Below are 15,087 nucleotides of genomic sequence, written 5' to 3'. Positions count from 1 at the left end.
TCAAAGCAGACTTTGGTACTGGCGGATGCAATAGTACTGTATTAAGTGCAGGTTTGCCTATAGCTTTCAAGGGGCATTTCATTGCTACTACCTTTTAAGTGAGGCTGTATTGTGATCTTTTCTTTAAAAGTGGTGCTTCTGAGACTGCAGAGCACAAGAACAGAAGCAGGATTACAGACAATGGGAGGTCATTAAACCCATCTAAACTGTTTGGTATTTAGTAGCTAATTGTGACCTGTGCTTTTTCTTGGCTGCAGTGAAGACAGAGCCTGGTGTGGCAGGACCCAGTACCAGTAGTGCAGCAGTACCCTCAGTGACGGCTCCCATGACAGTGAAAGTCGAGCAAGGCACTGAGATACCTCACGAATACATCAAGTACGGACGTTTGTGGTGATTTCCCCTACCAGAGTGGTGTTTCCTCATGAAACAGCAATGCTGAGATCATTAATAACGAGCAAAAAGTTATAAGTAACAGTCATAGTCGGGTCTTGTTCTGTGTAGTCAAAACAGTAATTTTGTCAGTGATTTAGTGACTTTATCAGTAAAGCACTGACATCACTAACACAGTACTTCGTTTTTGGTTATCCTGTTATTTTTTTCAGCACGGATCATGTGGAGAACCTGCACCAGTTATTAACAGCTGTGGTGAAAAAAATTCCACTCATTGTACCGGAAAAAAGTAAGCACTTTCTGTGCAGTGTTTCAATTACTTTTTCTTAACCACTTGTTTTTTCTTTGTCCCCACAATTTGCTGTTTTCTGACGATGACTGTGCTTTATTCTATAAAATAAAAGAGCACATCACAAGCACTGAAGTCTAGAGACCGGTTTAAAAGCAATGCAGTGAAGAGATTTAGGTTTACTGCCTATAATCTTGCTGTGGACTAAGTGTGTGATGGATTGCCTATGGATGTGCAGGGACTTGAGTGACTGTTCTGTGAGTAATTGTAGCTGTTGTTCTTCAGCTGAAGATTCCAGTGCTTTCTGTGCAGTCTCCCTTGAGCAGTACTACAGCTGGAACATTGGGAAACGAAGGGCAGCAGAGGTACAGTTCGATTCCACAGATATTTCGTTAATCCCACTTGAACCCTTCTCTTCTTGTTTTCAAGGGTTTTCATTCAGCTCTTAATTATTTTTTCAGTACTTAAGAAGAGAGCGTCTACTTCACATCTTTACAAAGGCACTTTTATCTGCGTCTTTTCATTTCTGAAATCACATAGAAAAAAAGAAAAAAATCATACTGTGAATCGACAGAACAGTACACTTAAGTCCATCCCAGGACTTTTTATAAGGTTTTTGTGCTTGAAATTGAGGATTGAAATTTAAATGTTTTTAAACTACAGTTTGTTTCATCTAGATCCTATCATATGTATACCACAAATGGAGCATCTTTAGATTTTTGTTTTACTTCCCGTTGTATTAAATATACCCAGACTTGTGCCATTTCCTGAGTGAGTGAGCCCAGAGTAGAGTTCCAACTCTGTTTTTAAATTTGCTGTATTATACAGAGCTTGTTTGAAGTGTCATTACAGTGAACAAGACCTCTATTTCCAGTGTCTTCATTAATGAATTCAATTGGAGATGGAGCTGCACTTTTGAAATCATGTGTTTTTGTTTGGGATTCTTTAGCTGCAGCGGGCAGTGGCTGTAAAGAAGGCTGTTCAAGAGGTGATTGAGAAATTGCCCAAGTTTTCCAGCATTGCACCTCCCAAAACCAAGCAGGTCATGCAGTGGTGCCGTCAGCGTGGCTACACACCACCTGACTTAGAGCCCAGGAGGACTGAAGAGGACTCGATAGAGGACATTCTGACTCAGATCGATAACGAGCCAGGTAAGTATGTATGACCACATTGCTGATCAGGCACCCCCTCCAGTAGCTGTTTGCTTTATCTGCCTGTGTTTCCTTCCTCTCTGCAGAGTGCCCTTCCACCCTGTACGGGGCAGGGGAGCTGTGTCAGAGGCTGGAGGAGCTGCAGAGGCTCCTGAAGACAGAACCAGAGGAAGAGGAGGAGATACTGGACATTGTGAGCGTGAAGGAGCCCGTCAAGGTCGAGATCAAGATGGAAGAAGAGGAGCTCAATCAGGAGTCCAAATTCTATATAGGAGCTTCACCATCTGCCCAGTTCATCAGAGACTGTGCCCAACAGGTTTGGCACTATTTGCACTCACTGAACAATAGTTGGAATGGTGTTGAATAGTGTAGTGAGAAACACACCCTGTTGCCACCTCAGCAGTCTTGCAGAGTGAAAGTAGAAAGAGTTCATTCTACTGTAAGTTTAATGGTCCAACTCCAAAGACAAAGTGAGAAGCAGGATTAGCAGTATCAGTGCTGTATGTTACAATAGAGCTCTTGTAAAAGTCTCTTCATACAATTTCGAGCTCGGGAAGCTGGTGGGTAGAGCAGTTATTCCTTTGCTTGTTTTCCAGATTGGAGTTCCATTCCAACAGGTTGAAGTGGAAAAGAATGTTTATGCACCAGCAGTAGAAGAAATGATTCTAAAGGTATGTGTGCAAAAACAGACACCTCTTACCATTAGGCCAGGTTTCTGTTAGCACTGAAATGAATCACTGTAATGGTATAGTAAAACTTCATTTGAAAACTGTTTTGTATTTGTCATTAGATGCTTTCTCATATTCCTCTTCTGTTGATACACTTCATTTCTTTTCTCTTGCTCTCTCATTTTATTTGTGGCAGTGAAATAATTGAAGTGATAAAGTTACAGATGATCCATCGATACATTTAGTGCTTTCAGTGCATGGTAAGAGTTTACTGCTTTTGTTTTCCTTAGGCAACTGAGCAGCTTGCAAGTGAAGTTTTGAGAGAAGCTCTGGCTGTGGCCTATAAAAAGTCTCCCCAAAACAGGTATTGTTGTTAACACTCATGTCGCTGTAAATTGAAAAGGAAAAGGCGAAATACTTTTTTAAAACACTGTGGATATGAAGCACTAAGACCCTAAGACACAACTTCATTTTTTCTGAAAATTAATATAATTGTGAGGATGCTTTTAGAATTGTTTGTCTTTCTAATACCACTGATAATGCAGAGTTTTCTTTTTACTTCCAAGTATGCACGAAACAGTTAAAGAAAAACCTTTGTTCATCCCAACAGGGTACCCAGAGAGATAACTGCCATGAACATCCATCAAGCTGTCAGCACCATTCCAGCCTGTGACTTCCTCACTAATAAACACATGGGTGTCCTCATAAAGGAGGGCCATGCAGACTGAAACCCACTCTTGCTGCGAATGCGACTTTGAGTTGCAGTTTGACATGCTTGTTAATGAAAGGAGCTGAAACAAGAGACGCTTTAGAGTATGAATAGACTGAGTTTGAATAGTCCTGAAATTGAGCAGTACTGTAAAGACAGTTTGCAGCAGTACCAAGGTTAGAGATAAAAGCTAAGAGGCACTGAATGCCCAAGTGAATTCCTAAAAGTCGCTGCAGACAATTATAGTTGTTCCACCTTGAATGACCTACTCAGGACGAGGACCTTCAAATATTCTGCTGGGTGATTTGCAACTGCAGAAATTCTTGTATTCACATACCTGGAAACATCTTTTAGGACAAAACCCAATAGCATTGATGGCCATTTGATGCTGTATGAAGAGTCATTCTGGGTTTGTTCGTTGAGCCCCTGTTGATGTGGTCTTTGCTGAGTATAACACCTGTGGTTTGATCCCTTCATAGATACCTTGCAAGTGGTTTTTCCTTTTGTCATTCTCCTCAAGTATTCAAGTAGGAGAGGGAAAGAAGGATGATGCATTAACAAGCGCTTGTTTCTTCTCCTGGTCGGATGCCTGAGAGTAATGAGAGTCGGAGATTTATGACAAAGTGTTAATATCAATACAGTGGGAATTGAAGAGAAAATCCAGTGTTGTGCAAAATGTATGAATAAATAGCATGAATTTAATTATTTCAACTAAGAAGAACAAGGATTCTTTTGCCATTGATGTCTGCAGCCCTAAGTATGAATCTTGAACTGTCACAACTGGGCGACAGAGTGTTTTCATATTGCTTTGAGGCTCATTGAGTTTAACAACTGCGATTTCCAAAGGTCTGCATCTTGTTATTTGTGGTAAATGGTAATGGCGTTGGATTTTACAGTAACATTTGTATTGTTTTAGAAGGCTGTGGTAAATAAGATGAATGCATATTATAAAATTGTATTTTAACTGTTTATCAACAGAGGGAACAAAAGAAGATTGATCTTATATTTGTACTAATGCAAGCTTTTTCAAACAGTATCCAACCAGATATCTGTAGGTGAATGTTTCACTCTTAATGCTATACTGTGTTGCAGGTAATTCAGAAGATTACAGTCAGACTTTCATTGGATTTGTCTTGACTTCATCATATGAAGGGATCAACTCAAACTTTAAAAAGATGTTTCAATACTAACACTGGCCTTGCAGTGTGGAGCTATCTTATTCATACTGTGGCCTGTCGGGAGACCCTCTTGTCTGTTCTGTTGTTTACATGGGCAGTGTATTCTCGTCAGTAATAGGCTTATATTTGTACTTCACACCCCAGTCACAATAAACAGTCATATTGGCTGTTTTAGCAAATATTTAATTTCTAGTATTATGTGGAAATTTATTACCATTTTATTGTCATTCCAAATGTGCAAAGATTGATATTCTTATATTAAAACCACAAACTAAACTATGAGGAAATTGTGATGCTTCTTTTATTTTGCTAGACTTGATATTGTTAATCTGGGGCGGAAAGAGAAGTGTGTGTGATTCTAAAGCATTTTTGTTAAGGTCATGTGTTCTTCTGAGAGGCACCACTTCTCTCCCCTTTTCCGGTGGAAAAAATCCTTTTTTTGATGAAGAGCAGCTGATGTAATCATTAACCGATGGAGAGCAGATGTATCGGGGTTGATCCTCTCTTCCCTTCTTCCTGTCCTCCCTACAGCTTAAAATGATTGAAAATTCCCTTTTTTGTCCTGGATTTGCAGAGATTACAGCTGGGTTATTAATAAAGCAGCTTTGTGAAGAACAGTTATTGAGGTCAGATGGCACTACCAATACAAAAATGGGTAGTTTGCTGTTTGTTTGTTTTTACCAAAGAGGAGGGAGGGAGGCAGTATACCAGTCAAAATCAGCTGGGATTACTTCCAGTTATTCCCCTGCCAGTCCGTTTTCTTGTCACACCTGAAGGCAAGGAGCAGAGTGGTACTGAGAGGTAAAAAATGGTGACCTGGGATAGTAGTCAAGGCCTTGCCTCTGCCTGAGAGACTAATGTATTTTGTAATGAAGCACCTTACTTACAGCACAAACATGCTTTTGTGCTAAAATAAGTATTTCATCCCTGGTGCTGTGATACAGAGTATACTGTACAACTAAGATGTTTTGCTCTTCTACCTGCTTAAAATCTGTTGAGATCTCCCTTGACTAGGTCACTAGTGAGATGAATCTAGCATTCTTAGCTAGGCTTGAAATGTGTACAGCAGACCCACCACACCTTTTTAAAGGAATGCACACGCTCAAATTGTAGCCCTAGGAATTTAACTTGCACTAGCAGTGTAAAATAGTGGTAGGGCTTTCTGGCTAGAGGTTCTTGTGTTCAAATCATGACTGAGGACACTGCCGCTGTATCCTTGAGCAAGATACCAATTAAGATTGCTCATGAAACCCAGCTTTACAAATAGGTACAGGTATGTTTATATATTTAAAAATAAAAAATGCAGTGCCTGTGAATTGCTTTGAATGAAAGCTGTCAGCCCATATAAGATGATAATATTTTTGCTCATCCATGTTGCTATTTTTACAGCTCTTCCTTAGCTGTAAGGAAGCTTATTTTTCATCGGCAGCTTAGATGATCAAAAGAGGGGCATATTTTGAGAAATCTTAAGGCAGTGAGTTTGGGATATAGTTTGACTTGTACTGGCAGCAAACAAATTGCACAAAACCATCAAACATTTGGGCGTCTGGACAGGAAGCTGAACTGCCTACAGATTTCAGAATACTGCGATTGAGAATTTGAATACATCTATGTCTGGTGTTGGTTAGGCACTGAAGTAGATGCTGTTCAGAAGACAGGTGTCTTTCATCTGTGTGGGTCTGGGATCTTGCTAAGTGCAGTAGAGTAGTGAGGACTGAATCAAAGCTGCTTCCGGAGCTGAGTGGGAGGATGGCTTCTGAAGATCGGGCTTACCCTTACCTTTGCAGAAGGGCAAATATAACTTTAGAATTTTCTCTTTCTGAGCATAGAGCCTGCCACTTGTTTAAAAAGGATATAAAAACAAGTCTAATCAAGCCCTTTTTGTATTTTTTTATTTGTACTTCAAATATGCTGCAGGCAACTTCACATCAGCTGGTCCTTTATCTTCCCGATGATCTCTTTGCAGGGCGGCTGCTTTAACTGCTACCTCTCTTCAGGAGCCACTGCCTTGTCTGTAGTCGTTTAACAGCTTTTGTTATTAAACCTTTACGTTTATGGGTCTGGTTTGAAGTTGCTTGAAATGTCTGTATGGAGGGGATACTGGAAAAAAAGATTTCCTTCAAATTCTGTAACTTGTTTGAGATGCAAAAGATGAATCTATCAAATTAAAGGGCCCAGCACAATTAAGTCTAGACAAGATAGAATTTTCAATGGTAACCATTCTGTTGTGCGGAATATTTTGACACTGGTTTGACAAGCTTTTCTTTCTTTCAGGTACTTCAGAAACTTATTCTCTTTATTAGACCCTGTTTTATACAGTGACATGACAGTTTCTTCTGTTGTTCTTCTCTGACAATAGTAAATTCTGAAATGGCCCAAGCATTTTTCAGAACATTTTTCCTTCAAGGCAATCAGGCATGGTGCTTGGAACCAATAGCACTTGTTGTACTTTAATGCCTCTTAGTATATTTAATTGTTTACATCAATTAATTAATCTCTTAGTATCATAGGTTTAACATTTAATTTTTCCTTGATAGTACTGGGGGGGGGGGGGGGAACAAACATTTTAGGAACCTAATATCTTTATTTGAACACAGTTTAAATATTTACATGATCATTGCTCATTTTAATATTTTTCTTAGATAACAGGTTTAAAAAAAATAGAGACAAACACAACACTTATTGGATTTAAAATTTGGAAACAATGGTTTAGTTTAAAAAAAACATATTCAGTATTTATTGTTTTGCCATTAATAAAAATCTAGCTGACTTAATACTTTATAATGAGGATATCAAACCGGTTGTAGCATACATTTTAAAACCGCAAGTTGGATGTTCTTTAAAATAAATTCATAGTATGTACGAAAAAAAGATTAATTTCATTCCAGTTCAACAAGCACACACACACACACAAAACTGACAGGGCAGCCATTCTGTCAAGAACTCTAACTGCAAAAGCTTATCGAGACATTTTTACATGCATATTTTATCCCCAAAACATTCCTTTAACCTTGTTAAATCATCAGGAAAAAAAACCTATTGTATACAGACTTAATTGTAATACAGAATACAGACATTGTCTTTAAAGTTATTACAAGACATGCCTTTAAAGGCATTGCCCATTTACGATGAATGTCCTCTTGCATAGATTTTGTGTTGTATGGAGTAAAACTACAGCATCCCGGGGCTCTCTTTACAATCAGAGGAATGGTTCACGGGCTATTCATATGTTGAAGATCCGTGATCCACTTTGAAAGACGGCAGAGGGATTTGGAGATAACTTGGTTTTCACCAACTGCTCCTTGAAAATAAAGCAGATGAACAAATGACTATTGCAGGACAACTTTCTTAAGATTCAGAAGGATGTGCTGTGATGAAAAGAAGTACTGCAGTGTTTTTGTCATTGTGGGGAAAAGGGTAACTTGAATTCCTAAGTAGTTCATGCAAGTCCCTCTCCTCGTGTATTGTTCTGTTGCTTTTTCCATCCAGATTGCTATTTACCATCTGTTTAGGGATCAGACAAACACCTAAGCACTGCCTAAAGTGTATTGTGAGAAATTGTGCAGGGAACAAAGTTTGCTGGGGAGGAAGATTATCTTTAATAATGTTATACAGGTGCATCCCATTTCATTCAGCTTTGTCATATGCTTGAATCATATCGAAATGTTGAACTGTCAAAAACAATGGAGATTATATTTTTCAATAAAATGCATTCAAAAGGTACAGGAGCTTTTGCATACACAGGTACAAGAGATCTCACTAGTATTTCTATACCAGTTGTAAAACTTGAGATTACTCTATGTACCCTGCATTGTAACAAGAATTCACCAATTACTTTTCAGAATGCATGCAGTATGATCTGAAGAAAAAGGCATTAAACAGCAATAAAATCAAGATTTTAGAAGCTAATAAGAAATTGGTTAAAATATAGTTTTAAATAGCTAGTGAGATACAGACGGCCAATTATTTATCAGTGTTCAAGCAGGATTAACAGCAGAAAGATCATGCCTGTTGCAAGGCAAGCAAAGGACAAGCGCTCACTAAGACACACATTCAGAGTTGTTGCCAACAGTCAGAAACAGGAATATGGGGAGACATTTGGAGAAGACTGTCAAAACTAACTCCCATCAAACAGTGATTAACACCAGGTGGTCAGAATCTGCCTATGCCACATTGGGAGCAGATAGATGGTGGTAATATAAGGTAACAGAGCTTGCAATTAACTGGTGAATGAATTGGAACTTTTCAAAATGACTGTCTATTAATGGACGGTATTGTAAATTAGATGCAGGTTTCCCTTGTGGTTCAGATCCAGTTGTTCTGTGGGCAGAAAATGTAGTTTTAATTCTCAGAAGCTGGTTGTGAAGGCCTGCTTATATTCTATTCCACCAAATGGGATTACACTAATTTTATTTATTGATATACTTAACAGGATTTTAGCATGCTAGAAAACCATATACATACAGTATGTATGGTTTATATGTACTGTATTATTGTACCTTTAGGGCATGTTATCCCAGCTGTAAGGTGATGAATACAATAATCATGTTTTCCCTTGGGTTGCTAAACGTGAACAGCAGCCATGAATGTACTAAGTCCCTTGACACAGCAGGCTCTGATCCTGCATTAAACTGCAAACCTCAGCCTTTTTTTCACAATGCAATTGCGATAATAGGTTGCCTATTTCTAAACAATGCTTCTGAGACTACAGGCTTTATGTCAAACCTTTAGATAAATCCAAATACTGTCATATATTAAAAAGATCATTCTTTTTTTCATGATTTGCTATCTAAAAAGGGCTTTCACATTGTACAGAAACTATATGTACAACAGGCAGTACTTCTGCACTCATGCAAACTGAAACCCCATACTGTACATATGTACAGTATATGGTTTTTCATCCTGTTAAGTATATCAATGAGTAAAATTAGTATAATACCATTTGATAGAATGAATTGCAAATTTGGTGTAGTTGTAAATGAAAGGGATTGTAAAATGTATGTGTGGTAGGATGATATGTTTGTAGTACGTGGGACTACAAAGCCTACTGTGTTGTGTAATTCAGTCCCAGTGATGGATCCATACCAATCCAGCAAATAGTAGATCTGATGTACTGGGATGGGACTTGTTACAATTTAAATTCATTATGAAAAGGCAGAAAAAGTTCGTAAAAGAACATTCTGAATGAATCCACTGACTGTAGGTTAAGTTCTTGTGCAGAAGCATGGGACTGTTTTTTTTCCTCTTTTTTCTTTCCATTATTCTCTTTGAAAAACATTTAATTGCGGGTTTCAGATCATGCTGGTCTTGTTTTGTAAACAGCCTTGTCTTGGCTAATAATTATTTACAGTGTGTCTGATGCCCCAAGTCTTATCTATTGGATTCCTACCACAACTACTGCTTTGCTAGGAGAGATTTCAAATTAAATAAAAAGAAAATAGTGTCTGGACTGTCTTCACAACCTGAAGCACACAATCAGACCAGGAGCTAGCCAGATAACTCACTGCACTTTTCAAATAACTCAGGAGTACAGAAAGGTTCTTGATTGTGGAGCTGTAGACCATCTGTATCACCTGGTGCTATGTGAAAATCACATTCAGAGCGTTCAGTAAAATCTACTAATCAGACTATTACTGGATTATTGTTCTGTACTACTAAACATGGATTGGTCATTTGTTTTGTTCAAGTGTCCTATCTTCTTGAAGCATTGTTGGCATTTTGATGGCTCTTCCATATGTTTTGTTTCAAAGACTGTACATTAAAAACAAAAGCATTATGTACGGTCAAGCACCTTCTGCATTTACAATGTTAGTTTCAAACCTGCCCCTAAATAATTTTCGTGGCTTAACGATGGCTAAAGTGATCGGAAAAGCTTCTTGGAAAAGAATGCTTCCAATGCTGAGTCTTGAAATGAATGTACCGTTTTGTTTTTTTTTAAAAACCTTTTCATTGACTGTAAGAGGAAGGAGGAGGAAGTGTTTTAAATAATTTGTGTCTCGGAACCTTGATAAATCAATTAATTTTTCCTAAATGAATCCTACTGCTCTTAAAAATTCAAATACAGAAGAGGTTAGCAAAACCTTTTCATTTTTACATTAAACAGAAAAAGCAATAGGATAACCTAGATTTGAAAAATATTCTTATTTTCTTCTGGTAAGTCAGAAGGGGGTGGGTATCTAGTTAGCAGGGATGAGACCACAACATGCATTCATAGACATATTAACAATGCAGAAAGGATTTTTTTTAAACAGACACTATCTACATCTTTGCCGAAAGTGCATCAACAAAGTTGTGTACCATTTTTAGATAAAAGATGCTAATGTTACATCTTGGGATTTCATGAATTATGAAAATTCAGCAGTGGATTCTGTATATAAATATTAAATTTCATACTCTGCAGTGGTGCATGTTTTCCAATTAACATAGACATTTAAGGGAATACAAAATTTTACATAATTTCTGCTTTATTTCTTATTAATAACCTCGTGGTCTGGGTTGCTTACAGGTTCTTAGGATGCTGTTACCAGCAGTACCATTAGTACAGTGTTTACAGCAGTCGGGAACTAGTTGAACCATGTGAATTAAAAAGTTATGCATCCTTGCCATTTACACAAAATATCCCTAGTTGTCAAAATGCAGTGGGTGCATTGTTTATATCCTGTAACTTTAAATTAACTTTCTTATTTTCATCCTGAGCCTAACATGTCTCAGAAGGCATTAAGAAAGAGACAATCTCCACATCTTCAAATAAACATAACCACAGAAATGTGATCTTTCAAACTTGGCTTAAGTAATCCGTTACAGAATAAATATAAGAGTCTGTTAAAGGCAGACAAAGACTCACCTTACTAGTTTGCTGCCCATGTGAGAATGAAATATGATGTCCCAGCAGCACTGTATTTACTAAGAACAAGAAGACTGAGTGCTGATCAATTCTTTCACCTGCCCTACAACTCAGGAAGCCTTGGAAATATTTGGCTTTGTTTTTAGAACAAAATTTACTTCTAATTTTAAGAAAGTAGTTTGAATGCTTTTTAACTTGAACAGGAGACATATATAGGAAGAGTCAACAGAAAGAATATCTTTGCACTTGACAATTTGCTGGAGCTTTTTGAGAATGAAAAATTAATTGAACAACTGCAAAAATCTATTCAAGATTGTTGGTTTCTCAGCCTTAAATTGGTTACAAGCCTACCCACCCATCTGAAAAAATACTTGGGACAGTAAGAGTTAACTTGCTGAAAGGACTACACTTTGGTAATTGCCTAGAGACAGCATATAGTTATGTTTTAAAACAAAGGAGCACAGAAACGTACCTCCCCCTTGGTTCCTGTGCTTGCTTCTGTTTTGTCAGGTAAGGTGTTTCTCTGGGTGCTGGTGTCAACTTGCAGAGTCTCCATCTGTTTGAAGACATCCCCACCAAAGGCAGCCCTGTAGCTGGTTTCAGGAGGTATATCAGTACTAGAGCTCATGTAGGTCGGCTTTTTTCGGGATGACTTTGATGGTTTGGCACCCATCCAGGGGCGAAATTCCTGTCTACAAGAACGTTGGCAAAAATCAGTATACTGTACATACTGAACGTTGGAATGATAATGATATATTTTTGCTAGACAAAATTAAATACCAAATCTAAATTAAGTACAAGGCACTTGATGACCATAATTTAATCATATATACTCCTTTATTTTTCCTTTGGTCCAGTGCCTTGAAAGATACAGTATAATTCTGTTACAATGAGGACATCCTAGGAAAATCATATGAAGAGAATAGATGATGAGAGCATTGAGAGCATAACTGAAATGGACAGAGCCTTGACTAACAGGAAAACTGATAGATCAAAAAGCAGTGCATGAAGTAAAAAAGATGCATGATCTAGGACAAATAAACAAGAGGAGTAATGAAGTTCAGAGGGCTAGTGCTATTTTCAGTGGGTAGCACATATCAATGAAGCTGGGATAGGGGTGAGGTTTTAAACTGTGAAGGAGGAGTGGGTGTTCCATAGCAGAGGAGTTTTGGTTTATTCCTAAAAAGGAAATTAGAAAGATGCTGTTTCTGTACCAATATTCCACATGTCATGTGATTTGTGATGCTTCAAAAACTGCTTTCTTATAGCCAGAGTACTTACTCCAATGAGAAGATAAACAATCTAAGAAATTACAGAAACAACCCAAAGAGGGCTCTTCTTATTAATTAATCGCATTTAGTGCGTATTGTGCTTCTCCAAAGCACTTTACTTATGGCAGGGGATTCATTTCCACCATTCCAAAGCAGCACACACCCTGGTGACATGGCTGCCGTTATGCCAGAATCCGTTGTCCCACTACACAGCACATCAGGTGGCTAGGTGAAAAAGTACTTCACAGATTGAATTTAGGGGCAACTTTAGTTAGATCACCCCAGTTCAGCCCCAGACTGCGAAACTGATCTTTCACTTCTATCTTTCAGAAGAATTAAGCTTCTCTTAATTTCTGCGACACTTGCCTGAGGTATCTGCTATGTGTAGTGTAGTGGCATTAATATTAGCATTCATCTGACAGTGAGAGCTTTCATTGAGTGTTAAGACGTTCTGGGTAGTTCAATTTAGTTCTTGTTTATAGAGGATCTAATATTTGTCGGTGCACTTGAAAAGCATTAGCTCAAGATCAAGGAAATAAGTAACACTTATTAAAACCTGTTTCATATTCGAACACGCAAAAATAACTATTGGTCCCTATTTGTTATTTTTATTCCCTATTTTATTACTTCTTATATATACTTTATATACGATTTATTTGTATTTTCATTATATTAAACCTGGAGGATTTCAATTAAGCGGCAGTAAGTGGGAAAAAAACTAATCGTAATAAAAGGGACCGTGAAATGTGTTTCATTATATTAAATGTTGTTGTTTTTTCCAGAATGAATCGCTCATATTCCAAAATGCACTGCAAGTGTACACTAATGCTACCTCCCACTATCCCTGTGATGCACAGAGATCTGTAAGATTAAAATCTGCATTTTTTGTGCCTGCAGGCTCTGTCGTCATCACTCAAAGAGGCGTTTTGAATTTAATGCGTCGCTGAAATCTCCGCGGACCAGCAATTATTTTTCACAATCTAAAAATTCGATCAAGTACCGCCAGCTCTGTAAATGACAAATACACTGTACAACTCATGGATGTATGTGCGTGTATGATCTTCCACACAAAGAAAAAGCTTTTGGAATCTTTTAGGACTTTCAATTCCTGTACCAGAATGAATGAAATAAAGTAGAAATGTTTGACTTCTGTTTAGTCGAAACAGTTGGAATCAAGTACACCTATGCATGAGTCGACGTCAAACCCAGGCCTGTTTTTGTTAGTCTCAACTTTTGCTGAGAACGCAGCTCAAACTTTACATCACAGAAATCGGAGAGCAGTATGTTTTCACAAAGCATTATAGCAGCGCACCGAAGTTACCTCAGTTGACAACATAAGGAAACCAATGGAAATGTAATGCATTTCTTAGAGTAATCAAAAACTTAGTCGTAAATACGACTGTAATTTCTGATTTCGCGACATAAATAATTCCATTGTGAATGGACGTCACTATAAAAAACAATTCTCTTACATAAAAAAATGTTTATTTTTGCAATGTTTTTTTTTTCAAATATAGGATAAAACTAGTCTGGGAAGCGATAAAAAAGCTACAATCATAAAACCTCATACCACAAGTATCCCCAAAGTATGAATAACAGATAAATGGACAGGATACTACAGTAGCTAAGTGAAACTGACCCAAATCGTTGACCTGATTGGGACTTTCATGTACATATAAAGGAGCAAGAAAAGTGTAATTGACTCAGGTAGTAAAGATATTAAAGAAGCGTCTGTTACAAAGTTAACAGTACAAAAGACAGAGTAACACTTTCTGTTTTACCTCCGCTGTACCACCCGGGTGGCAGACCAGGAATAATAAATGGTGCTGAAAGAACAGCTCCGAGTTAACATACCTGTACGAGCTGATTTTCGACCTTTCTAGGCGCTCTTCTACCCTCTTCTGTCTGTTTTTGTCTTCCCTCTCCCCCCTTTGCTGGCCCGCGCTGGGGTAGTGGAGAGTGGGGCTATCCGACAAAGAGGCAGAGAACCCGTCTTTCTTGCCGCCATTGCTTATCCAAGGGAAATTCTCCTTTTTAGGAATTGGCCAGGGCTTAAAATCCTGCTTGTACTGGGTCACGCTCTGGAACGGCACACCGGGCGGGTGATAATCCTCTCGGGGTTTGAAGCTGGTCTCTTTCCGTCCCTTCCAAGATCTCCTGTTCCCAAACTCCTGGACTGTAGGCGATCCTCTGTTATCGGGTGTTGTGGGGTAGTCATCCCTCAGAGCCCGGTCAACCGGGACGTGTTTAGTGACGGCTTTCACCTCTTGCTCTGTGATTTCCGAGTAGTTTTGAATAGTCAGGGGAACTGAGAGGTCGGATTTATCAAACTGGTTCCAGAATCGAGCCAGACAACACACTCTACTGATGCATGGCCAAGCCATGTTCGGTTTAAGGTTGTTGTTTCACTTAAAAAAAACAACAAAGAAAATAAAAAAACGAGAAGAAAAAAAAAACCCGTTACATCCAAAAGTGACTATCCAAGTCCATTCCTAGAACATTGCGTCGGTGTGCTATCTCCATGCCAGTATGCAGAAATGCCAAGCAGAGAGACGCTGCTTGCTTTCTGCTGGGACTTTGTCATTAC

The 15,087-nt window shown here is 38.4% G+C and overlaps 2 protein-coding genes across 4 annotated transcripts in view; one reads left to right on the top strand and one right to left on the bottom strand.

Moving 5' to 3' along the window:
- yeats2 (YEATS domain containing 2) overlaps positions 1–4,672 on the top strand; it is a 45,760-nt gene extending 41,088 nt beyond the window's left edge. For all 3 annotated transcript variants that reach the window (XM_088615856.1, XM_088615864.1, XM_088615846.1), the window contains 8 exons: positions 258–375; positions 603–679; positions 965–1,044; positions 1,629–1,830; positions 1,917–2,146; positions 2,427–2,501; positions 2,789–2,862; positions 3,109–4,672. In XM_088615856.1, coding sequence (XP_088471982.1) covers positions 258–375; positions 603–679; positions 965–1,044; positions 1,629–1,830; positions 1,917–2,146; positions 2,427–2,501; positions 2,789–2,862; positions 3,109–3,226 — 974 coding nt within the window. In that variant the 3' untranslated portion in view covers positions 3,227–4,672. The remainder of the gene's footprint in view (positions 1–257; positions 376–602; positions 680–964; positions 1,045–1,628; positions 1,831–1,916; positions 2,147–2,426; positions 2,502–2,788; positions 2,863–3,108) is intronic.
- Positions 4,673–6,949: 2,277 nt separating this feature from the next.
- On the bottom strand, positions 6,950–14,884 carry map6d1 (MAP6 domain containing 1). The gene is made up of 3 exons (XM_088615922.1): positions 14,355–14,884; positions 11,702–11,921; positions 6,950–7,686 (listed from the first exon to the last, which is right to left on the bottom strand). Exons 1-3 carry the CDS (start codon positions 14,882–14,884, stop codon positions 7,609–7,611), a joined length of 828 nt encoding a protein of 275 aa, XP_088472048.1. The 3' UTR covers positions 6,950–7,608.
- Between the last annotated feature and the right edge of the window lie 203 nt (positions 14,885–15,087).

This window comes from Lepisosteus platostomus, chromosome 2 (genome assembly GCF_059453375.1).
Source record: "Lepisosteus platostomus isolate fLepPlt1 chromosome 2, fLepPlt1.hap1, whole genome shotgun sequence".
In the NCBI taxonomy this organism is placed as follows: domain Eukaryota; kingdom Metazoa; phylum Chordata; class Actinopteri; order Semionotiformes; family Lepisosteidae; genus Lepisosteus; species Lepisosteus platostomus.
This window is presented reverse-complemented; position numbering and strand designations above follow the sequence as displayed.